At 47.0% G+C, this 17,766-nt stretch overlaps 1 protein-coding gene across 1 annotated transcript; it reads left to right on the forward strand.

Moving 5' to 3' along the window:
* The first annotated feature begins 3,484 nt into the window (after positions 1-3,484).
* Positions 3,485-14,308, forward strand: LOC132241902 (calcitonin-like). Its single transcript, XM_059710857.1, has 6 exons — positions 3,485-3,537; positions 4,572-4,666; positions 4,918-5,070; positions 5,895-6,089; positions 12,906-13,090; positions 13,843-14,308. Exons 2-5 carry the CDS (start codon positions 4,581-4,583, stop codon positions 13,063-13,065), a joined length of 594 nt encoding a protein of 197 aa, XP_059566840.1. The 5' UTR covers positions 3,485-3,537; positions 4,572-4,580; the 3' UTR covers positions 13,066-13,090; positions 13,843-14,308.
* The last annotated feature ends 3,458 nt before the right edge of the window (positions 14,309-17,766 follow it).

A 17,766-nucleotide genomic window follows, 5' to 3' on the forward strand; every position in this document is an offset into this window, starting at 1 on the left:
AACCACAAACTTTGGATCAACTATTTGCTCTTCCATCTAATGAATCTAAATTGAGTCTGCAGCCCAACTCAACTTGGCTGCAAATTTACTGCTGACTCTTACTGTAATGAACCCATGGAACTGTTCATTCATTCATCCCCTCTTTCCGCACATTTGCTGTGCACCTACCATGCACACTAGTGGAAGAAGATTAGGTCAAATAATTCTGGGTGCATCTGCACCCAAGAAGATATTCAAAGCCTAGAATCAGGTATATTTGTGTTCAGATGGGTCTCTGGGTTGGCGGTGCACTCTTACTTGTCAGAGGGCAGGGTTCCTAGTCTCTGTGGCCTTTATAGAAATTTCAGCCTACTTTTCCCTAAACAGGATTTCTTCTGGGGTTGTGGGCCACCCAGCACTCCTCTTTGGAGAGCAAGGCACAACCAGGGATTGTGCCCTCAGGGCTGTCGGTCCATACATATCAAAAAGGTCCTAGTGACAGAGTCTCTGGAAAGGCTGCCAGCTTTCCAGCGCTCAAGCCCAAGGGTTCAGAGTTCCTCCCAAATTCACATGTTTGGGCCTCTGGGACCCCAACCCACTCCTCCTGTGCCGGGGTCCAACCCCAGCAGGTCCAGGGGTCCCCAAAGGTGTGGACGGAGTCGGCGAAGAAGGAAGGACACGGGGACTTCTCCAGCCAGGTTTGGTCCAGGTACTCCAGTCAGGTTCAGTCACCAGGTTCCAGTCAGGCTCTCCTGCCAATCTCCGCAGTCAGGTTCAGTCCAGGATCTTTTGCCATGCTCTCTCGCCAGGCTCCGCCTCCAGGCTCCGAGGCCAGTCCCTGTCCAGGATCCTCCGGCATGCTCTTGCCAGCAAAGTTCTGTGTAGGTTCTGTGCCTAGGCTCTGTCTCTCTTGGTCCTGTCTTCCAAGCCCTGTGTCTTGCTGTCTTGTTACATCTGTATTTATACCAGTTCATTTTAATCCTGTCAATCTCTATTACAAAGGTTAGGGCATTTCTTATCTCCATTCCAGGGAGTAAAGATTATGTAGCTTAAGCATGATTGTTTGTAGTTAAATTGATTAACTACCCGCCTGGCACTTAGTTAAAAGGTTTTATTCCCTCCCTAACTTCAGGGGAAAATCCCTACCTGGGGAAACAACCTTTCTCGGAGAGGTGACCTTGGTTAAAACACAGCGCCAAGAAGGTGAGCAAACATATTAAGAACAGTATTCCATATATGCCAGGCCCTTGAAACAGCAAGGATGGACCGGCTCCCGGCACTCCTGCACTCCCCGCCAGCTTCTCCTGAAAGCAGCGCCCCTGATAACTTCGTGGAGGTGAGGAAACTTGGGCCCTAGGGTCTGGGGCCTTTGGGACCTTTTCGTCCACCCGCCCTTTCCTCGACACGCCAGGCGGCCCAGCTATTTCTCAGTGTCCCCAGAGCTCTGTGCAGCGGGGTACATGTTCTGCCAGACCCAGAACCGGGGGCAGAGGTCCTGGAAGAGGCGGTGTAGAAGGCAGAGGCTTAGTGCCTTCCAGCTGCGCCTGGTCCTTCAGCAGCCCCTTTCCCGGGTCGGAAATGGGGAAAGGGGCACAGAAGTCTCCCCTCGTATTTGCAGGGCTTTGGGAGGGAGGGCCTCCTAGTAAAGCCCGTTCGATGTCCCTGATTACATCCCAAAGCGAGCTCAGCACCTTGGGCGCAGAGAGAAATCCCCGCTGTGCAGAAGGAAGCCCTTGGGGAGCAGCGCTTTCTGGTGTGGTTACCCAGGTCCCGGGAGGGAGTGCCCCCGCCCTGCGCCAGCCCCCAGGCACGTTCCACAGGTCCCGCAGCCTTCCTCGGGATAGGGGCGGCTCTGGCCAGTGCAGCCTCTGAGCACTCTGCCTGCCACAGAAATCGAGGCGCGGAGGGCCCGGACTGACATCTCATGAACTCTCTTCTGACCCGCACAAACGCTAAGGTCCCACGAACCTCTGGCTACTCCCTCCCCGCCCCGCGCCTTCGGGCAAGGCTTCCCGAGCTCAGGAGGGATCGGCGGGCGCATTCGGGGGCGCAGCCACTCTGCCAGGGCAGCCCAAGGCCCCGAGGGTGGGTGGCGCTCCCTCACTTATTCCGCCTGGCTTCTACCTCCGGTCCAATCTGTAGCCAGAGCTGGAATCTTTGCGCCGTGCCCGGAGAACCAGGCTTTCCTGAAGGGAAAGGGAGAGGCCGAGTCCGTGCGCCTGGATGGGCGTGTGCCTGTGTGCGTGCCAGGGGGGGGGGGGGGGTTGCGGGGTGGGGGTGCGGGGTGCTCTCGGGTTCCGGCGACATTGGTTTGGGTGGGTTGCGAGCGCTCATTTGCAAACAGCTGATGAGGGCGCAGAGGTTTCGGCGAGTGCTGGCTTATCCGGGAGGCGCTGTGTGTGTGTGTGTGTGTGTGTGTGTGTGTGTGTGTGTCCCTGTGAGCGTGCGACTGCGACAGGCAGAGCGTTTATCTGGGGTCCAGGGACGCGAGTGCGGGACGGGAGCCGGCGGGGAGGGCGAGTGTGCGCACCCGCCCGCCTGTAGCCGAGCGGAGCGCGCGTGAACTTCCGAAGGGCACCGTTGGGCTTACAGTGCTCACTCTCCTGGGGGCCCCCTTAGCAATCTAGCGCTTCAGGAAAAGTGTGTATGGGGGGAGACAGGTAGAGACGGGGCGCAGGTGGTCCCGCCCAGCAGTTTGGCAAACAAGCCAGAGGTGCAGGGCAGTTGTGTGAACCGGGTTAGGGGGATGCTAAACTCCACCTCTGAGGACTAGGGGGCTAGAAACTGTGAGGGCTGTGCCAGTTTGGCCCCTTCCCCAGTCCTCTCCTCTTCTCCACTTCTACCCGTCCCAGAGGAGTGAGGTGAAGGAGGCTTGCCTGCCAGACTGGAAATAAAACTTCTTTGTGGGGGCCCAGGGCGCGCGGGGTTGGGGGGGTACCCTGGTGTGTGGGGGAGGGAGGAAAGGAAACTGGATGCCATAGGAGCGCTCCAGGTGGTCCAAAGAGATCAGTCTCTCAAGGCCCCTCTCCCCCAGGATCCCCTCCCTCCTGCGCCTAGGGCTGTTTCAGCTGAGCACCAGTTAGAACCAGGTACTGCTGCGCAGGCCCCTGGGGGCTCAGGTGGCAGGCTGGTGGGACTGGAGAGGCAGGAGGCAGGTGCAAGGCTAGAGTTTAGGCATCGAGAGAGGGTGAGAAAAGTTGTGGCTTCTTACTTTTGGTGACGCCAAACCCCCCGATTTGTCCCCACTTTCTGGACTTCGAAGGCTCTCCAACCTCTCCCAGCCCTCAAGCTCTCCAAGCAATGACCTCATTGCAAAAGACAGTCTGAGCGGGTGGCTCCCCTCCCTAGTGGACCTGTGCGGAGAGCCGGAGCAATGACGCAATCGGAGCTGGGTCGGTCCTGGCCACTTTGGATTGGTCGCGCAGGCTCGTGGGGAACCCCTCCCACTATCACTGGAATAAGAGCCAAGAGCTCCGCTGGGAAGACACCCACAGCAGGCTTTGTATCCATCCAGGGGGACCGGCTGCTGGCATTCTCTCCTGCAACTCCAGTCGCCAGGTGAGGAACTTCCCACTCCACCCTAATTCCCTGCTTCTGGATTAGTTCATCCAGTTTGCTAGAACTGCCTGCCTGCCTTTCCTTTGCCTCTCAGGGCCATCTCCTCCCATCTACAGCCAGGTGCTCCTAGCTCCCTGTCCCCCTCGGGGGAGGGCAGGTGGTTGGGACTGGGCAGTGCATTATCATCAGTAACCACCAGTGGAATCCCAAGCATCCTCGGGGCTTCCCTGGGCGCTGGAAGCTCCATCAGCCCAGAAGGGTGGGTCTGTGGGCCCTGCATTGCTGCCCGTCCTGCATGCAGGATCCTGCAGGATCCTTCGGGATCTGTGTCCTCAGGGACCACATTTGGTTCCAGGGACTGGGGGCCCCGAGTCTTCCTCTGAGGTGCCTGCAACCTGCCAGTGTTCCTGGGGCTTTGGAGGGGACCTGAGGCAGTGCAATTGGTGAACCAGACAGTGGGCTCAACTCTGGGTGCTGGCACCCAGGATCTGTTGCCAAACTGCCCTCCAGCACAACCTGAGACACCAGTAACTGGCATGTTAGAAATTTCCCCCCAAACCCAAACCCAAAGCCTCAGCTCTCTCTTCCAATTTACTCTTCCCATTTTCTCTCCGGGAGTTAGCGGGAAGTTCAGCGAAGGGGAAGGGAGCTCCTAGATTTCTCAGCCCTGAGAAGACAGGAGATGCAGTCTACAGCAGGGTGGGTACGCACCTGGTTCCTGCCAAGGGCAGAAGGTGTGGGTTTGTGTGCATGGCCACCTTTGTGGCTTCTCTCTGGCTTCCCACAGACAGAGCCAGAATTCTCCCAGTCCTCTCCCAGGACACTTGTTTCTGCTCTACCGAGCATATTCACAGCAGTCCATCTAACACATGAATAGAAGCAAGCAGATTCACAGCAGCCTGGCTGGCAAACGAACAGAACCGAGGCGTGAGGACACAAGGCAGTTGTGGCAGAGGCAGGACTGGGACCTAGGTCTGCAGGCTCTAGGCCAGGCTTGGTCTTGGTGCAGCCGTAATGTTCTTCTCCTTTTACAGAGAGGCACCATGGGCTTCGGGAAGTCCTCCCCCTTCTTGGCTCTCAGCATCTTGGTCCTGTGCCAGGCAGGCGGCCTCCAGGCAACACCGCTCAGGTGAGAGGGCCTGAAGCTACTAGCCTCTGCCCCTGGATCAGGCAATTCCGTGCCTCTGAAGTCACAACAGAGGCTCCCAGTGAATCAACACTCTCAGGTGGACACTGGCCCCAAGCCCTGTGGGCTAGGACTGGGGAGAGAAGGACACATTTTCAGGGCTTGCCACAGTGAGCAGGAAGCCTGGCTGCTTATCCTGGAGAGAGGCCAGACAGGGACTCAGAGCCTGTATTGGGTTTGCTTCCCTTCCCCAGGTGGGCCTTGGAGAGCCTCCCAGACTCTGAACTTGCTGAACTCAGTGAGAAGGAAGGGCACCTCCTGGCATCACTGGTGAAGGCCTATGCACAGAGGAACACTAACGAGCTGGACCAGCCTGAGGAGCAGGAGACGGAGGCAGAGGACTCCAGGTAAGGCTCCCCACTCACCTGGGCATATCCAGGAGGAAAAACATCTGGCCAGAAGTCCAGTAGGCTGTCCTTGTTCACCCGGCTCTGGAGCCGGCCATTCCCATGCTCCACAGAAGACCAAGGTTCTGGGCAGCTGGAGGGATTGTGGTTAGACACATCGAAAAGATCCATGCCTGAAAGCTGTTAGGAAAGGAAATGAGGTGGTGTGGAATCACTTTCTCTGGGAATTGGTCTTGCTCTACTGAGGAGACTTCCCAGCATTGGATGAATTAAGACTGGTCAGTTTGAAGCCAGCAGATCTCAGGATGTTTTAGAAATGTAACCGGTGTGTTGTTATCTCACACCTGCAAGGAGCCTTCATTGCACATTTGCAAGGTGAAGCCAAAAGCCTTGCAGAGGGTGGGGTCACATAGAGCAGTGTCTGAGTGAGGTCTGGGGCCTTTACATGTGTAGGATCTGTGAAGATGTGTATGTTTGTCATGAGGCTGGGGAGAGCACCCTTCCCCAGCCCCATCTCCCTGTTGCACCCTGAGCTCGGAGCACTGCCTGGGCAGAGGTATAAGTTGCACTTGCACTTGCACTTGCTCTGAGAAGCGCTCTGCAGAGCATGAAGGCCTGAGTGGAAAGATGACCCCTTTCCCACTGCAGCCCTTCCCCACACTGCGCTGACTCAGCAAATGTCTGAGTTCCCTTACTGGAAGATGTGTGAGCTGTCCTCCTGCCTGCCCCTCCCGCTCCTGCTCAAAGTACCCCCTCCCTGCATGGCTGCCCCTCACTGGGGGCCAACCTGGTGCATGGTATTGTCTGGCTTGTCTTCCTTGCAGCCTGGACAGCTCCATCACTAAGCTATGCAGTAATCTGAGTATTTGTGTGCTGGGCGCATACTTGAAGTATCTGAAGAACTTTCATACGTTCTCTGGCATTGGCTTTGGGGCTGAAACACTTGGCAAGAAAAGGGATATAGCCAGTGATTTGGAGAAAGACCGCTACTCCAGTTTTGGGGTGCCCAAGGATTCCAAGTGAAATCCCTTCTGATTTCCTTTCTTGCTCTCATTGATGAACTTAGTGCATGCAGATTTCACTCTGATTGCTTCTCAAGCTGGTATTGGTAGCTTTGCTCATGACAGAAAATGTTGGAGACCTCAGGATGGAATGAAAGAGAGCGGGACTCATAGACCAGGTGAGAGATAAGAGAGAGTAAGGGAAGCTTCTTGAGATCCTAGAGGATATCACGGCAGAGTCCTCTGGTTTCTGCTTTATCCCTCAGCATCAATTTTGATGAATAAACCCATTTTCTAAAAGGATGTACACTGTGATAGTCATTACTCTAGTCCATGTTCAAGACTTGAAGGTGCCCAGGGCCTATGGTTAAAAGTAACTTTAGCCTGAGGACAGCTGGATGCAGGGCTTGGTGAGTGGCCCCTGGGAACGAGCTCCAGCATCAAGAAAAGGTGTGCTGCCCTAGCTGATTTGGCTCAGTGGTTAGAACGTCTGCCTGCAGATTAAAGGGTCCTGGGTTCGATTCCAGCCAAGGGCATGTACCTCGGTTGCAGGCTTGATCCTAGACCCCAGTCGGGGCTCGTGTTGGAGGCAACCAATTGATGTGTCTCTCTCACATCGATGTTTCTCTCTTTCTCTCCCCCTCCCTTCCTCTCTCTCTTAAAAAAAAAAATCAATGGGAAAAATATCCTTGGGTGAGGATTAACCAAACAACAACAACAAAAATATTAGTTGCAATGTGGAATCTAAAAAAAGTAAAGTATCAGAACCAAGATGGCAGCATAGGTTAACGCCGGAGTTTGCTGCTTTGAACAACTACTTCAAAAGTGAAACCAAAAAACGGAAGGGACATCACCCAGAACCACAGGAACGCTGGCTGAGTGGAAGTCCTACAACTAGGAGGAAAGAGAAACGCACACGGACACTCAGAGGAGGCGCAGTGCTGAAGTCAAATTCTGAGGTGTGGAGTGTGCGGAGCGGGCTGGCGGCGGAGGGTGCGGTTGGCGTTTTCAATCGGGAGGGAGTCGCAGACTCTGAGCTCCAGATCCGGGCAAGTCTTTAGGGACCCAGACTCAAACGGGAGAAGTGGGACTGTCTGGCTTCGGTCAGAGCGAGTGCAGCTTTCTCTCTGAGCTTTGCAGCGGGTGCTGGAACTCAGAGAGGCAGAGCCCCTGGGGACAGCCGCCATAACTGCTCTCTCCAGCCCACCCTGTTGATCCTGTGCGACCCGCCCCGCCCAAGCCCTGCACAGAGGCATTTGCCAGATAGCCTCAGGCAAAGGCTAGATTAGCACCTCCCTAGAGGACAGAAGTTCTCTCACTGCTGACACAGCTGATTCTCATAGCCACTTGGCCTGGAGGTCAAACCCTCCCTGGGATTAGCTACAACAATCAAGGTTTAACTATAAGACTTCGAACAAAGACCACTAGGGGGTGCACCAAGGAAGCATAACAAAATGCGGAGACAAAGAAACAGGACAAAATTGTCAATGGAAGATATAGAGTTCAGAACCACACTTTTAAGGTCTCTCAAGAACTGTTTAGAAGCTGCCAATAAACTTAATGAGATCTACACGAAAACTAATAAGACCCTCGATCTTATATTGGGGAACCAACTAGAAATTAAGCATACACGGACTGAAATAACGAATATTATACAGACGCCCGACAGCAGACCAGAGGAGCACAAGAATCAAGTCAATGATTTGAAATTCGAGAAAGCAAAAAACATCCAACCGGAAAAGCAAAATGAAAAAAGAATCCAAAAATGCGAGGATAGTGTAAGGAGCCTCTGGGACAGCTTCAAGCGTACCAACATCAGAATTATAGGGGTGCCAGAAGATGAGAGAGAGCAAGATATTGAAAACCTATTTGAAGAAATAATGACAGAAAACTTCCCCCACCTGGTGAAAGAAATGGACTTACAGGTCCAAGAAGCGCGGAGAACCCCAAACAAAAGGAATCCAAAGAGGACCACACCAAGACACATCATAATTAAAATGCCAAGAGCAAAAGATAAAGAGAGAATCTTAAAAACAGCAAGAGAAAGAAACTCAGTTACCTACAAGGGAATACCCATACGACTGTCAGCTGATTTCTCAACAGAAACTTTGCAGGCCAGAAGGGAGTGGCAAGAAATATTCAAAGTGATGAATACCAAGAACCTACAACCAAGATTACTTTATCCAGCAAAGCTATCATTCAGAATTGAAGGTCAGATAAAGAGCTTCACAGATAAGGAAAAGCTAAAGGAGTTCATCACCACCAAACCAGGATTATATGAAATGCTGAAAGGTATCCTTTAAGAAGAGGAAGAGGAAGAGGAAGAAAAAGGTAAAGATACAAATTATGAACAACAAATATGCATCTATCAACAAGTGAATCTAAGAATCAAGTGAATAAATAATCTGATGAACAGAATGAACTGTTGATTATAATAGAATCAGGGACATAGAAAGGGAATGGACTGACTATTCTTGCGGGGGAAAGGGGTGTGGGAGATGTGGGAAGAGACTGGACAAAAATTGTGCACCTATGGATGAGGACAGTGGGTGGGGAGTGAGGGCGGAGGGTGGGGCGGGAACTGGGAGGAGGGGAGTTATGGGGGGAAAAAAAGAGGAACAAATGTAATAATCTGAACAATAAAGATTTAATTAAAAAACAAAACAAAAACACAAACAAAATAATAAAAAAAGTAAAGTAAAAGAACGGGTGTGCTGAAGCAGGTAAGCACTTCTTGTAAGCCGTGTTCTCTGAGCCTCTTCCAGGTAAAGCTTCAGGGAATTTTTATTTTCCCATGGAAAGTGGTTTCATTGGTGCTCATGGCTGGGGTATGGCTTCTGTATGCTTCTTGTATGTCCTGAGGTGAACTAGGCCTTTGCCGAAAACTTCTTCCTGGTCCCAAAGAGATTATATGTAAGGGACAATACTAAGTGCAGGGTTTCAGCGTGTGTCCCATGGTTAGGAACTGGGTTTTATCTTGAAGGGCTCCTAGCAAAGGCTGCCAGGCCATTTCCTCTAACAACTTTAGTAATTGCATATGGAAGAAACAATTATTCTCCGCCCCCACCCATACACTTTTTTTGATTTTTGTAAGATATACATAAAAAATTTGCCATTTTAGTTTTGTTGTTGTTGTCTTTTTTAAAAATCTTTATTATTGAGAGTATTACAGATGCCCTCCTCCACAAGGTTCCTGTCCCATCCCAAGCCTTCACCACCCTATTGTCTGCATCCATAGTTAATGCATATATGCCTACGAGATCTTTGGTTAATCTCTTCCTGGCCCCTTTCCCCCTTCCCTATGATATTTGTCATGTTTCTGTGCTTCTGGTTCTATTTTATTTATCAGTGTATTTTGTTCATTAGATTTCTTGTTCATTTACTTTGGTTTTTTAGATTCAATTGTTGATAGATATGTATTTATTGACATTTGATTGTTCATATTTTTATTTCTCCTCCTCCTCCTTTCCTTCCTTCTCCTTCTTCTTTTCATTTTCATTCTCATTCTTATTCTTATTTCTCTTCTGAAAGAATACCCTTCAACATTTTATGTAATATTGGTTTGGTACGCTCCTTTATCTTTTTCTTGTCTGTGAAGCTCTTTATCTGACCTTGGATTGTTTTTTTTTTTTTTAATATATTTTATTGACTTTTCACAGAGAGGAAGGGAGAAGGATAGAGAGGTAGAAACATCTATGAGAGAGAAACATCGATCAGCTGCCTCCTGCACACCTCCTACTGGGGATGTGCCCACAACCAAGGTACATGCCCTTGGCTGGAATCGAACCTGGGACCCTTCAGTCTGCAGGCCAATGCTCTATCCACTGAGCCAAACCGATTAGGGCTGACCTTCGATTCTGAATGATAGCTATGCTGGGTAGAGTAATCTTGGTTGTAAGCTCTTGCTATTCATCACTTTGAATAGTTTTTGCCACTCCCTTCTGGCTTACAAAGTTTCTGTTGAGAAATCAGCTCATAGTTATATGGGTGTTCCCTTGTAGGCAACTAACTGCTTTTCTCTTGCTGATTTTAAGATTCTCTCTTTGTCTTTAATCTTTGGTATTTTAATTATGATGTGTCTTGGTGCGGGCATCTTTGGGTTCCTCTTGTTTGGGGCTCTCTATGCTTCCTGGTTAAAGGGGAAATTTCCTGTCATATTTCTTCAGATAGGTTTTCAATATCTTGCTCACTCCCTTCTCCTTCTGGCACTGCCATAATGCAAATGTTAGTATGCTTGAAGTTGTCCCAGAAGCTCCTTACACTATCTTCATATTTTTGGATTCTTTTTTCTTTTCTGATTGGGGTTTTTTGCTTCCTCATATCTCAAATCATTGATTTCATTCTTGGGATCCTCTAATTTACTGTTGAATCCCTATATATTATTCTTTATTTCAGTCAGTGTATACTTAATTTCTGACTGATCCTTCTTCCTGTCTTTGAAATTATTACTAAGATTCTTGAAAGTCTCATTAAGTCCCTTGAAGCTCTCTTTAAGATCTTTGAGTAACCTTATAACCACTTTTTCGAACTCTGTATCCAGTAGGTTGCTTGCTTCCATTTCTTTCATTTGTGACATGTTTCTTTGTCTCCAAATTTTGGCTGCTTCCCTGTGTTTGCTTCTATGTGTAAGGTAGAGCTGCTATGTCTCCTGGGATTGGTAGAGTTGCCTTGTGTAGTAGGTGTCCTGTAGGGCCCAGTGGCTCAGACTCCCCAGACACCTGAGCTGGACCTTCTAGATCAGTGGTTCTCAACCTGTAGGTCGTGGCCCCTTTGGTGGTCAAACAACCCTTTCACAGGGGTTACCTAAGACCATCCTGCATATCAGATATTTACATTATGATTCATAACAGTAGCAAAATTACAGTTATGAAGTAGCAATGAAAATAATTTTATTATTGGGTCACAATATGAGGAACTGTATTTAAAGGGCCAGAAGGTTGAGAACCACTGTCTAGATCAGTGATGGTGAACCTTTTGAGCTTGGTGTGTCAACATTTTGAAAAACCCTAACTTAACTCTGGTGCCGTGTCACATATAGAAATTTTTTGATATTTGTAACCATAGTAAAACAAAGACTTATATTTTTGATATTTATTTTATATATTTAAATGCCATTTAACAAAGAAAAATCAACCAAAAAAATGAGTTCGCATGTCACCTCTGACACGCAGGTCATAGGTTGGCCATCACTGGTCTAGATACACTTCTGTGTGGGCTGTGTGCACAGTCTTGTTGAGTTGAGCCTTGATTGCTGTTAGCATTACTGGGAGGAGTTGGCCTTCAGGCCAATTGACTGTGAGAACCAGCTGCAACTACAGGGGAAGAGATGTTGTGCAGGAGACACCCCTATGGAGCAGACTTGCTTCAATGGGGCTTTGGTGCTCACTGGGTCTGCCCCTTGAGTGTGTCCCCTATGGATACGTAGAGTTGTAATCTGGTATGGTCTGAAGTTGTCCACTGGGTGCACTGGCTCTGGGGCCTCCAGGGAGGTGCAAAGTCAGCCACTGCCTGGGGCCACCCAGCAGGAAGTACAGAGAAACCTGCAGGTGGCTGCTATTTGCATTGGGCTTGGAACTGCCTAGGCAAGGCCCAGCTGTGAAGCAAGGCAGGCTGGTGCTAGTGCTGGGTCTTAGGCCTTTTATTGATAGGTTTGGGGCATGCTGATGGCAGCTGAGGCTAGTTTGAGAGATTTTAGGAAAGTCTGAAGCCTGAGCCAAAACAGGCCATTTGTATGGAAAAATAGGTGCAAAAGCTTGTGTGGGGCTGCAAATTGGATGGGGCGGAGTCTCAGGGAATCACCAGGGCAGAGTGAACAGTGTTAGCTATGGTCATAGAAATTAAGTTACGGCTGCCAGTCAGCCCTGCAACATGGGAGGTCTCAGCATAGGAACAATGATCCCTGAAAGCACCCCTTCTGGGAGGAAACCGCCCCTGTGTTCTTGTTCCAATGCCAGACAATCAAATTCCTTCCTGTATGTTCCTGGATCCCCCAAAGCTGCCACCCAGTATTGGAGCCCAGAGGGAGTGTGGACAAGTAAATTCATGTGCCAGACTTTAAGAGGAACTGCCTGGGTCTCTAGCAGCCTCCGTGTCCCTAGGTATAATCCCCACTGGTTTTTACAGCCCCAAGTTATGGGGACTTCTCTTCTTACCTCTGGAAACCTTGGTTGGGGTTCTGGTGTGGGACTGGAACTCCTTGCTTTTCATGGGAGGCCTCCACAGTGAAGATATCCCTCCTGATTAAAAAAAAAAACAAACACCCACCACATGTGGGTGTTGGGCCAATTCATTCCATGCCTCTGCCTCTCCTGTCAGTCTTGATGTACTTTATTCTTTACTTCTCTTGTTGTAGGACTTCCGTTCAGTCAGTTCTGAATGATGGTTGTTCTTTATTTTAGTTGTAATTTTGATGTGGTTGTGGGAGGTGGCAAGTGCCAGAGTTTACCTATGCTGCCATCTTGGTTCTTCCAGAAACATTTATTCTTTTTTTTTTTTTTTTAACATATATTTTACTGATTGCAGAGAGGAAGGGAGAGGGAGAGAGGGATACAAACATCAATGATGAGAGAGCTGACTCCTGCATGCCCCCTACTGGGGATCGAGCTGCAACCCGGGCATGTGCCCTTGACGTGAATCAAACCTGGGCCCCTTCAGTATGTAGGCCAATGCTCTATCCACTGTGCCAAACCAGCTAGGGCCAGAAACACTTATTCTTAAGTGTTATGTTGAAGAGCTACAATTCTCTTTGAAAAGGTCCCATGAGGTAGGCTCCAGACTCCAGACTCCAGACTCTCACTAACAGGCTTTCTCTTCTTTCTCCATCCTTCAAATCAGTGTCACTCTCCAGAAGAGAGCCTGCAAAGTTTTCACCTGTACAGTCATTCGGCTGAAAGAAATTCTGTTTAGACATGTGGGAATGCTTAACAAAGGCTTCGTGCCCACTCGTGTGAGCCTCAAATCCTATGGCCGTCGCCGTAGGGAACTTCAGGCCTGAGCTGCTAGAGGACGCCAGCAAGAAGGTGACTGCCTTTGTTCTATTGGATGGGAGGAGAAGGTATTTGGAGTTTTTAGCATCCACATTTTGAAACCCATGGACCTGGTAGGATCATCAGATCCTTCTCTCTAATTGCATTCTTCCTCCTGAGGTAGTGGGTTCCTTCTACAACTCAGCCTGAAGTCAGAGCACTAGGGCAGGCTGCAGAGGTGCAATTTTGTCTTTCTGAGAAGAGAAATGAATAAAAAAAATGCTTGCTGAATTCAGCAAACCTTAGCCAGGCCACTTCTCATTAATAAACTTAGGTTCAGAAAGCCTTCAACCCTTCAGTGTTCACAGGTTTAGTCCAGAGGGCTATAATCATAACACTACTGCTAATGTTCATAGTGATGGTTGAATTGCTTTTTACTATCATTTGCTTTAAAAGCCTGTTTATATCTCATATCCATAATTTATAAATGCTGTTTAGTTAAAGAAGCACTTCTATAAATTAACGTTCTTTTCAGTAATAATTGTGTTTATTCCCTTCTTCTTGTTCTTCTTCTTGTCCTTCTTCTTCTTGTTCTTCTTCTTGTTCTTCTTCTTGTTCTTCTTCTTGTTCTTCTTCTTGTTCTTCTTCTTGTTCTTCTTGTTCTTGTTCTTCTCCTTCTTCTTCTTCTTCTTCTTCTTCTTCTTCTTCTTCTTCTTCTTCTTCTTCTTCTTCTTCTTCTTCTTCTTCTTCTTCTCATTCTTCTCCTTTCTCCTCCTTTTTCCTTTTAACTTTTTTTTAAATCTCAGGTTACAATGAAGCTGAAATCACCACTTCTATTAATATCTGTTGACAACAACTTGGTGAGAAGACCCCAGGGAAGATATACATGTTTGCATCCAAATAGATTAAAAAAAAAAGCCCCCTTTTCACTCAAAAGGAATGAAATTAAATGCAAAATAAACAAATTCCATATTTGTTGTGCATCCTTTTTATATTTGATTCTACGTGTAATAAACATGATTATATCTCTCATCAGCTTATCCGGTAGCAAACTGGTTCTTTGAGAGCTATCCTGTTGTTCATGCAGCTTTGCCAAACCATAGGGGGACGTGAAATCACTGCCTCTGGTGGTCTCTGGGGGGATGCTATGCTTTATTTTAATGGTGATGCTATGCCTTGTTGTCTGAGAGCCTGATTGTATAATTTATTTAAGGAAATGTCAATATTGTGCCATTTGTGAACTTCATCAAGATTAAAAACATATTTTGGATACATGTGTTTCAAACCCTGGTGGTTTATTCCAACTTGCTTTTCAATGTAACAATAATAATAGTTGACATTTTTTGAGTGCTTACTCTAGACCAGTGATGGCGAACCTTTTGAGCTCGGTGTGTCATTATTTGAAAAACCCTAACTTAACTCTGGTGCTGTGTCACATATAGGAATTTTTTGATATTTGCAACCATAGTAAAACAAAAACTTATATTTTTGATATTTATTTTATATATTTAAATGCCATTTAACAAAGAAAAACCAACCAAAAAAATGAGTTCGTGTGTCACCTCTGGCACACGTGTCATAGGTTCGCCATCACTGCTCTAGACCATACAATGTTCTGAGATAGTGCTTTATACCTATGAATTCATTTACTCTTCATGACAACTTTATGGGCTAGATACCATTTTTATTTCCACTTCTCATCTGAGGAAACAGGCACTGAGAAGTGAAGTCCAAGGTCACACAGACTCAGATGTTGGTTTCAGGAGCTTCCCATGGAAACCACTGTGCTGTATGCTTCCCAACTATGGCTCCTGATGCTTTCCAGATCTGTGAGCCATTCTCTGACCTAGCTGCCTGTGAATATTTCTCTCTTCTCTGCATCCAGCGTGGCCAGAGAGTGGTCCGGTTCCTGAGTAGGGGCAGCTGGCGATTGAGAAAATGAAAGAAAGAGACAGATACAGAGATGGAAGAAAAAAGCTGGGGCCAGGTGGGACCACTGTCCTCTGATGGAGAGACAGGGACAGGGACCCAGAGCCAATACAGCGTATTTATTTTATACAGCAAAAAACAGGAAGTTTTACTAAAGGTGAAGACAAAGGAGATTATGTGCATTCTTGGGTGGGCCTGAGTCGTATTCATTCCTGGTGCTTGGCTGGATTGAAATAACAAAACCCACCCCCTGGCACCTGGACTGAAGGTCAAGCTGACAACACTCCTGCCTTTTGGCAAAGCCTGTTTCCAGGATGTGGCTTTGCCCACGCCACTGGATTCAGCTGACAATAATTAAAGAAATGCCCATGTGCCTTCCCAGGTGCTCTCTACAGCCGCCTCATGTGATAGACCATCAGATTTTGAAGACAAATGGAAAAATTTACACACATAAACAACCTAATCTCTCACACACAAATAACCTAAACAACCTTATCTAATAAAGTGGACCCCTTCTACCCATTACTTTGTGCTACAGGGTGAATGATTGTATACTTGCCCCCAACCCTTCACCAAAATGTATATTTTGAAACCTAACACCAAAATGATGTTATTAGGAGGTGGGGCCTTTGGGAGGCGAGTAGGTTACAAGGGCAGTACCCTCACCAATGCAATTAATGCCCTTAAAAGTGGGGCCAGAGAGAATTCCCTTGCTTCTTCCACTGCAGTGTGAGGTTACAGTGAGAAGACTGCTGTGAATGAGGAACTGGGCCCCCCACCAGACGCTGAACCTGCTGGTGCCTTGATATTGGACTTCCCAGCCTCCAGAACTGTGAGAAATGTACTATAAGCTATCCAGTCGGTGGTATTTTATTACAGAAGCCCAAATAGACTAGGACACTTATTTGACTTCGATGATCTATTTATGGTCAATGTTCTTACATATATACACCATCTATCCCCCCCACCCATGTATTATTACATCAATAAGCCCATAACTATTTCCCCATATATCTCTAAATGGGAAATACTCTTTAAACATAACCACAATCCCATTTAACAAAATAAATTAACAGTAATTTCTTCATTGTTTAATATCTCACATCTAGTTATGGCTCAAATTCTTCCATTATCACATATATGTATGTGCATTGTATATATATTATATAGAATATGTTTATATGTACATATATGTATAAAACCTACGCTCAAAGTCTTCACATTGCTGCTGGCTGATTTGCTTTAAGGTTCTTCTAATTTAGCTCCCTGTCCACCTCCATCTCCCCCTCCCCCCACCCACAACTGCAATTTATTTGTTGGAGAAACTAAGTTATTTGTTCAATAGAGTTTCTCCCGTTCTGAATTTTGATGATTCCACCCCTGTGGTGAGGTTTATAACATGTTCCTTTATCTTCCATTTTTCTGTGAGTCAGATCTCTAGTGAATGAGAGGAAAGAGAAGTGGGAGATGAACTCAGAGAAGTAATGGAGGACTGTGAGGGGCATAGGAAAGAGTGGCTTTCTATCTTATTGATATTCTATATGTGGTGAGACAGCATTCTCATACTTTCCTTTATTTTGTGAGATATTAATTCCCTTAGTTATTTGAATAAATATAAAATAGCTGATTTAGAACTTTTTGTCTACAAAGTTCAATGTCTGTGCTCCCTAAGGAATAGTTTTTATTAACTGCTCTTTTTGTGCATATAGACTTTTCCCTGCATGTCTCATAATATTATTTTTGAAAACTGGACACTTAAAATAATCTAATGTGGCAACTTTGGAAATCATATTTCTTCCCTACCACCAACCCTAGGATTTATAATTGTTTTTTTTGTTGTAGTTGTTGATTGTTTGCTCAGTGACTTCTCTGAAGTAAATTTTTTAAAAAATATATTTTATTGATTTTTTTACAGAGAGGAAGGGAGAGGGATAGAGAGAGTCAGAAACATCGATGAGAGAGAAACATCGATCAGCTGCCTCCTGCACACTCCCCACTGGGTATGTGCCCGCAACCGAGGTACATGCCCTTGACTGGAATCGAACCTGGGACCCTTGAGTCTGCAGGCCGACGCTCTATCTACTGAGCCAAACCGGTTAGGACTGAAGTAAATTTTTTAAAGGCTTTATTCTTTGTCATGTGGCCACTGTTTGGTTAGCTTAATGGTTAGGTAATGATTGATCAAATATTTCCTTATTGTCTGGAATCAATGTCTTTTAATCTTTACCAAGGGGCTCCGTGTGCATGTTGGGACATACCTTCAACACTCAGACAAGTAGTTGACAACTTTGCCATAGTTTTGACTTCCTGCTTTCCGACAGCCTCAAGGTGAGTGAGAGGTGAGAGCTCTGGGCTTTCTCAGGTTCTTCCTGAGCATGCAGTCAGCTTCATGATCCCCAGATTCCCAGAAATATGTTAGAGCTTTCCAAAGTTCTTATAGATATCACATTCCCCACATTTCCTTTTAAATGTTTTTGGTTAGTCTATTATTTACTCCAAGTATTATCCACTAGTTCAGGCATCTGTGAATTTAAGTAAGTGCTTGTTTTCAACAAATGCTCCCGAAGAAAAGGCTTTATGCACTGGGCAAGCTCCATGTCAGATCAAAGAAAGACAACATTGCAGATGAGGTCATCAAAGGAATGACCAGAGAGATCAAATAATGATAAACCTCTTGGAATAATGCTTTGAAAGAGGTCCACCCTCATTTGCTAGATTGATGGTTTTTACCATGAAGCTGGGCTATTAGTAGTCAAAGCTACCACGGAGTTGGAGAGCAGGACACCATACTAAAACAAGTG

Source organism: Myotis daubentonii, chromosome 9 (genome assembly GCF_963259705.1).
Source record: "Myotis daubentonii chromosome 9, mMyoDau2.1, whole genome shotgun sequence".
Lineage (NCBI taxonomy): Eukaryota > Metazoa > Chordata > Mammalia > Chiroptera > Vespertilionidae > Myotis > Myotis daubentonii.

Coding starts and splice junctions, on each gene's coding strand:
- LOC132241902 (XM_059710857.1), top strand. CDS start 4,581: ATGGGCTTCGGGAAGTCCTCCCCCTTCTTGGCTCTCAGCATCTTGGTC. Junction 5,071..5,894: donor ACGGAGGCAGAGGACTCCAG/GTAAGGCTCCCC, acceptor TCTTCCTTGCAG/CCTGGACAGCTCCATCACTA. Junction 6,090..12,905: donor GGGGTGCCCAAGGATTCCAA/GTGAAATCCCTT, acceptor CCTTCAAATCAG/TGTCACTCTCCAGAAGAGAG.